Below are 7,420 nucleotides of genomic sequence, written 5' to 3' on the forward strand. Positions count from 1 at the left end.
ACCAGGCTGGTCTCGAACTCACAGAGATCCGCCTGCCTCTGCCTCCCGAGTGCTGGGATTAAAGGCGTGCGCCACCATCGCCCGGCCCAAAATAAGGTTGATTATATTATATGTCTCCCCTATTGCCTTTGATAGTTATGTGAGATGCAAAATACTAGAAACATTTTCCTGCATTTAGGATATAAGCTAAAAAGTGAGAAAGTGATTTGCCCCAAATTACATAGTTCACCAGAGGTATAACTTGAACAGGTAAGTGTCATATTTTGAGTGTTAGTGTATTGTTCTTTTTATTGTTTTATAGAATACTTTACCAGCAAATGAGATCACTGTTTTGCAATTGTTTAACTATTCAATGTCAGAAGATGCTATAATTGCTGGTGAGCTTAGAAACACATGACAGTTCTAAACACCCCAACATTTATTCTTTAATTTATAGAATTAAGAAGTGAATGCTATTCTTAAAACATATTTATTATATATTTGTACCAATTTTTATTTCTGAAATTGCCCTATTTCACTCTAATTTGTATTTTTACATTCTCCTCTTTGGCTAGAAGAAATCACAGGGCCCTACATCAGAAAGCTATTAAATTTAATGTAGGCACAATAACAAGAGATTTAGTAAAATCCATTTAAACTGTAAAATGGTCACTGTTGCATGGCTAAGATTTCTACAGGATGGAAGTGGATGTTTCATAGTAATAGAGGAGTTCCATACACATGTAGAAATTTCAAAAGTAAAGGGACACAGTCAGAGTGTCTGTAGATTTTAGAGAAGAATCTATAAAAATGATCACCATTAATTGTTTGTTTTACTTTGTTTTTTAGAGACCGGGTTTCTCTGTAGCTTTGAAGCCTGTCCTGGAACTAGTTATTGTAGACCAGACTGACCCTGAACTCACAGAGATCTGCCTGTCTCTGCCTCCTGAGTGCTGGGACTAAAGGTGGCAATTTTTGAGATTGTAATGTAATTTCATCATTTCCCCCTTCCCTTTCCTCCCTCCAAACCCTCCTATATACCATCCTTATAGGCTATAACCTCAAAGTAGACACTAGGTTGAGAAGAGAACAGTAAAGGAAGAACAAGAAACTTGGGGTAGACTCCAGGAAGCTGACAAAAAAGGAAGATTTGGTTCAAAATTTGAGCCTAGATTGAAGGAATGAACGTGAAACCATGGAGAGAATGTTGTGGTGGTAATCTGAACTTGGAAACTTAGCCAGAGGAAGAGACAGAACAGTTTGAATATTGGCAGGGGTAGCAGCCACAACCAAAATGATGCCAGAGGCCAGCCAAGAGACTAGGCAACAAGGAATTTCCAGATGGTTCTTGGTTTGTTATAGAAATATTCCTAGATGTCTATTGTTTGGTAAAAGTCTATAAAATACACACAAATACATATGTACACATATGTATGTATATAGACACACACACATATATGTCACATACTCAAGCACCCTCCTGATTACAGTTCAGATCCTTCTTCTACAGAAAATAGTTATTATAACACATACATGAACAGTGAGCAAATGGCTATTCAGGACCCATAGAATTAAATACTCTTCACTTTAAATTCCCTCTGTCATTAGCACTCTCAGCTAATGATGGGCCTTTCTACATATGCATTTTTCTGTTGCCCATTCCTAATGTAATCAGTAAAGAGATATCCTCATCAGGAAGCACGTTGATCACCCTTCCCCCATCCTGCTCACCACTCACGCCTCTTATTCTCTGTTGTCATATCCTTTCAAGCCCCATCTCTAGTCTCCTTTGTCACCTTCAGTGAGAACCAGCAGATGGAGCAACAACCTGAAACTCTTTATAAACTAGGCCCCTGAAGAGGATTTAATAATTCATTAAATTCAGATGTCATAGTGACAAGCCTATAACATCAGCTCCTAAAGCTGTCTAGACTGAGGAGGCTGATGCCTTCTTACAAGCCAGTAACAAGACTTAGAATATGAACATAAGTGTGTAACTACTACTGGACTAAGGTACCTTACTTATATACCTCACTTCATTTCAACCTCACAGAATTGGCAAAAGTAGATTATTTTAAAACTTGTTCTTAGGTAGATAAAAAGAGGCAGAGACATTCAAGTGATTTGTCCAAGTTCATAAAGCAAGTTTTAGAGCTGGAATCTATACCAAAATTTGTTGAGCTTCAAAGATGTTGTAGAAACACCACATAGAAACTACAGTATGTATCTATCTCATATATTTTCTAAGTGAGGAAAATACTTATTGAGACCTATTCAATTTTAGATGTAGTCACTTCCATGATTCTAGGCAGAGTCATTTTCTGTAGTTATTAAAGTGACATGTGTTGAATTCCTTTACGCTTCATTCTCTATTTTTCATCCATTCCTTTCTTAGAGAGAACAGTTGGTACTTTTTAGCCTATTTTTACATTGGGTATTTTTATTGTGTGGCTTCCTAATAAATTACCCAAGAACAGCATTTTTTATCTCGTTTTGAGATTATAGCATAATTATATCATTCTGTTTTTTCCTGTCCCCCTCTAATTTTTCCTGTGTGTTACCCTACCCAGTGCTCTCTTTCAAATTCATAGCCTCTTTCCAAGATAAATATTTTTGTTGTTTGTTTTTTAATATTTTTTATTTATTTATTAAAAATTTCTACCTTCTCCCCTCCCATTTCCTTCCTCCTCCCCCAACCCCCTCCCCCTCCCTCTCTAGTCCTAAGAGCAGTCAGGGTTTCCTGCCCTGTGGGAAGTCCAAGGTCCTCCCCCTCCACCCAGGTCTAGGAAGGTGAGCATCCAAACAGACTAGGCTCCCACAAAGCCAGTACATGCAGTAGAATCAAAACTCAGTGCCATTGTCCTTGGCTTCTCAGTCAGCCCTCATTGTCAGCCACATTCAGAGAATCCAGTTTGATCACATGCTCCAAGAGTCCCAGTCCATCTGGCCTTGGTGAGCTTCCATTAGATCAGTCCCACTGTCTCAATGGGTGGATGCACCCCTTGAGGTCCTGACTTCCTTGCTCATGTTTTCCCTCTTTCTGCTCCTCATTCGGACCTTGGGAGCTCTCTGTCTCTATCACCATCCATCACCAGATGAAGTTTCTATGGTGATATGCAAGATATTCATCAGTGTGGCTATAGGATAAGGCCAGTTCAGGCGCCCTCTCTTCTGCTGCCCACGGAACTAGTTGGGGAAATCCCCTTGGACACCTGGGAACCGCTCTAGAGCCAAGACTCTAGCCAACCCTAAAATGGTTATCCTTGGTTAGGATAACTTCTTCCCTGCTCCCATATCCATCCTTCATTTGCTATAAACAGGAACCCTGTGAGACTGAAAAGATCAGTTACTGTTATTTATATTTTACATTAAATTATATTTTATGGTTATAAATGCTGAAACTTTGATAGGTAGTTACTAAATCTGACTCCTGTGAGCTAGGACCAATATTTCTACCCAAAGCTTTTGACTCATAGGAGAGTACTCTTTCTGTGTGTGAATATTGTTGTTTTCATCCTCTTTAGCTTCAAAATTTGTATTGATATATTTGTCGTTAAAAATGAGCAAAGGTATGGGGGCTTCTTTGCCCATACATATTTAATCTACAGAGCCCATACTGATACTATGGAACAATGACAATTTAAGTATTCAGTACAACCCTTTGAATATTCATGTTTAGGAAAGGTATTTATTGGAAGTTTAAGAATCATCTTGAAAACACAATTGCTGGATCACTGAGCAATTAGTAGGGATGTTGTCTGATACTAAGAATTATCACTAAGGAAAATTATAAGTTGTATTGTGTAATATTATGTTAGACCAGGAAATACATATTCTGTGCATTATCAGTAGTTGTCAATTTAAAAATCAAAATCTAAAGTAGTGGCTAGAGATATGGCTCAGTTGTTAAGAGCACTTCTCACTTTTGCAGAGGGTCAGAGTTCAATTCCCAGTACCCACAAGCTTGTTCACACCCATCTATGATTCCAGTTCTAAGGGATTAAGCACCTTCTTCCATTTCCTCCAGGCACATGTGGTGCACATACATATATACAAATAAAACACTCATACACATAAAACAAACAAAATTAAAACATTTTAATTCTAAAATAAAGATCCACATTGAAAGATCAAGCAATTTGGGATCATGTTGACTCCAAACCTGTAGGCATATTTCTCACAACCTTAAGTTTACAACATGGAACTACAGGAAGGGAATGTGGATTGGATCATTTCCTACACATACTTGTACATAGAGCCTTTTATGTTTTAGAGACAGTATGCATGGACCAGTTTCCTTTATAGCATATTATAGCCCAGAGTCATAGTTGTATATTGAATATCTTCTTCTTCACCATCCTATCAAGCATGCCAGCTCAATGAGGAAGAACACTGTGCCTTCTTTTGCTTACTATTGCATTTCTGTTTCCCACCGGCCTGATGAAGAATACTTTAGCCTGCAAAAACATATTTCTTGAATAGATTAAAGAATGAATTAACTGTGTTAGGCCAATCTACTGGTGAGTCCCTATTTGAAAGTTATAATATATGTTTCTTTATACTGTGTGCATAGCTAATTTTTGTCTTGTATTGTCTCATACCACATATTCAAGTATTATTACATTAGGAAGGATGTCTATATAACTTCTCATCAAAAATGGAACATTTTTTAATATGAAAGGGAAAACAGTTAATAATTATACTAGAATAACAAGTGTAACCTGGAAATATGTGTGGAGACCATCTTAAGGCCTGTCTCCCTTACTTGGATTTTATGCTTCCTGGACCAGGGACCCTTACATATAGATAGAATCAGATGGAAATCAATGGATGCTCAATAATGAATTTTATAATACTTGGATATTTATGTGAAATCCTGTATTTTTTTTCTCAGTTTTTTTTTATTGAGAAAAGGAAAAAAAACAAGTTTCTGCCTCCTCCCAGCCTCCCATTTCCCTCCCCCTCTTCCCACCCTTCTCCCCCTCCTCCCACCCTTTTCCCCCTCCCTCTCCAGTCCAAAGAGCAGTCAGGGTGCCCTGCCCTGTGGTAATTCTTAGGTCCTCCCCCCTCCGTCCATATCTTGGAAGGTGAACATCCAAACTGGCTAGGCGCGCACAAAGACAGAAAATTAAGTAGGATCAAAACCCCTTGCCATTGTCCTTGGCTTCTCATCAGCCCTCATTGTTCGCCATGTTCAGAGAGTCCGGTTTTATCCCATGCTTTTTCAGTCACAGTCCAGCTGGCCTTGGTGAGCTCCCAGTAGATCAGTTCCACAAATCAACAAAATAGAAACACAGAAAACAATCCAAAGAATCAATGAAACAAAAAGCTGGTTCCTGGAGAAAATCAACAAGATTGACAAACCCCTATCGAAGCTAATCAAACGGCAGAGAGAGAATTGGCAAATTAATAAGATCAGAAATGAAAAGGGGGACAGAACCACAGACACAGAGGAAATTCAGAGAATCATTAGATCTTACTACAAAAACCTATATGCCACAAAATTGGAAAATGTAAAGGAAATGGACAATTTTTTAGATAAATACCATATACCAAAGTTAAACCAGGACCAGGTGAACAATCTAAATAGACCTGTTAGTCGCGAAGAATTAGAAGCAGTTACCAAAAACCTCCCTACCAAAAATCGCCCAGGACCGGATGGTTTCAATGCGGAATTTTACCAGAACTTCCAAGAAGACCTAATACCTATACTTCTTAAGGTATTTCACAATATAGAAACAGAAGAGTCGTTGCCATATTCCTTTTATGAAGCTACAGTTACTCTGATACCAAAACCCCACAAAGACTCAACCAAGAAAGAGAATTATAGGCCAATTTCACTCATGAACATCGACGCAAAAATCCTCAACAAAATACTGTATATTTTTTAAGATTGAGGAAATCTGTGCCATAGTCCACTTTAGATTTTCTCAAATATTCTTTAACTTTATCGGCAATCTGAGCATAGTGATGAACCTGTCTTGCAACAGGTCTGGAGTTCACAGATATTGTAGTAGTGTTCACACTGCAGAAATTTTCCTGTCATCCCTCAAAGCAGTCCTTAGCATTCAAATATTTACACAGGCCTACTCTCCAGGACCTAGCAGGGCAAGTCATCTGCATCAGCCAAGACTTGACATTGGAGCTACTACAGCCACTAAGTAGAGTGCTCTCCCTATGCGAATGTGCTTATATCCCCTTATAAAAGGCAATCCCTTCTCGCCCCACCTCCTCCCTTTCCTTCTGCTCTCACTAGGAGCCTACCTATGCACCCCCCCAATAAACCTCCTACTTGAGCTCTGCTGCACTGTGTGACTTTGTGGTGCCCCTTGGCTCCAAGGTTGCCAAGGTTGCCTTCTGCTGCTAAGCTATTGCAGCAGTTAATGAGAGATAACCACTGTTTTCCTTCCCAGAACACCAGTGATGGGGTTTTTATCCCAGAGAAGGTGAAGATTTGAAGGGCAGAAAATGGAAATGTTTAGGAGTTGCTCAGGCTGCACAAGTAATATGTCGATTGGTAGGTAGACAAGTCACCAGGTGATAGTTCTACTCCCAAGTCCCCCATCATACACCACAGTGGAGCTGCAATCTTACTTTGAAATTTGGATCATTGCATTTACTGCTTGCTAAGCCCTGGGAGAAAAATGTTATCTGCTTGACATACAGCATGTCCTCAGTATGTTTATGTTTGGGTGGGATTTTGATTGCTCAAGCAAGTGTCACAGAAAGAGAGAGAAGGAAAGATGGTTCCTGGCATTCCCTTACTATATGCCTGAGATTTCCTCTAAATGTCAAGGCAAATGTGCAGTACTCACAGGAATTCAGTTCTTTTTTTTTTTTTTTGCATGAAAAAAGTATAGGCATCAGATTTGACTGCCCGAGTTGAAGGGGAATTCAATTTAATCAGAGAAGTCTTTTTATATAGCTCTCTTCTTAAATGTAATAATATGCTAAACTATGTTCAAGTGCTGAGAGACTGAAGGATCTCAAGGTCAAGTTTGCTATTTGGATAAGCCTGAAGGGGATGAAAACAACTCAGTGTCCTATAGCACATCAGTAGTTACTTTCTTTCCACACCTTGTACTTGATTTCACTGTTTCATTAAAGCAAAGCCGAATTAGCCATTTGCAGACCTTGCCGCTTTGTATTTAATAGGGAAAATAATGTTTCTAGCTTTTTGCCCTGTCCTTTCTGACTTATCCCACAGTGAACACTGCTATATGGAGAGCTTCACTGAGTGGAACTTACTTATGTTTACTGCATTTTGTTTATTTTAGGTAAGCCTTCCCAGTGATCCAAGCTGTGTTGAGGAAATCCTGCGGGTAAGTTTGAACTTTTATTTCTGTGTATTTTTACACCCACATTCTGAGACAATGGGGATGTTCTTTCGGGAACTCACCAAGGCCAGCTGGCCTGAGTCTGAAAAAGCATGGGATAAAAC

General features: G+C 39.0%; 1 protein-coding gene across 1 annotated transcript in view; it reads left to right on the forward strand.

Moving 5' to 3' along the window:
* The window catches only part of Aff2 (AF4/FMR2 family member 2), a 563,314-nt gene that overhangs the window by 347,340 nt on the left and 208,554 nt on the right, over positions 1–7,420 (forward strand). Inside the window, exon 4 of the mRNA XM_026777641.1 lies at positions 7,257–7,301. Within this exon, the coding sequence (XP_026633442.1) occupies positions 7,257–7,301 (45 nt within the window). The remainder of the gene's footprint in view (positions 1–7,256; positions 7,302–7,420) is intronic.

This window comes from Microtus ochrogaster, unplaced genomic scaffold (assembly GCF_000317375.1).
Source record: "Microtus ochrogaster isolate Prairie Vole_2 unplaced genomic scaffold, MicOch1.0 UNK79, whole genome shotgun sequence".
Taxonomy (NCBI): domain Eukaryota; kingdom Metazoa; phylum Chordata; class Mammalia; order Rodentia; family Cricetidae; genus Microtus; species Microtus ochrogaster.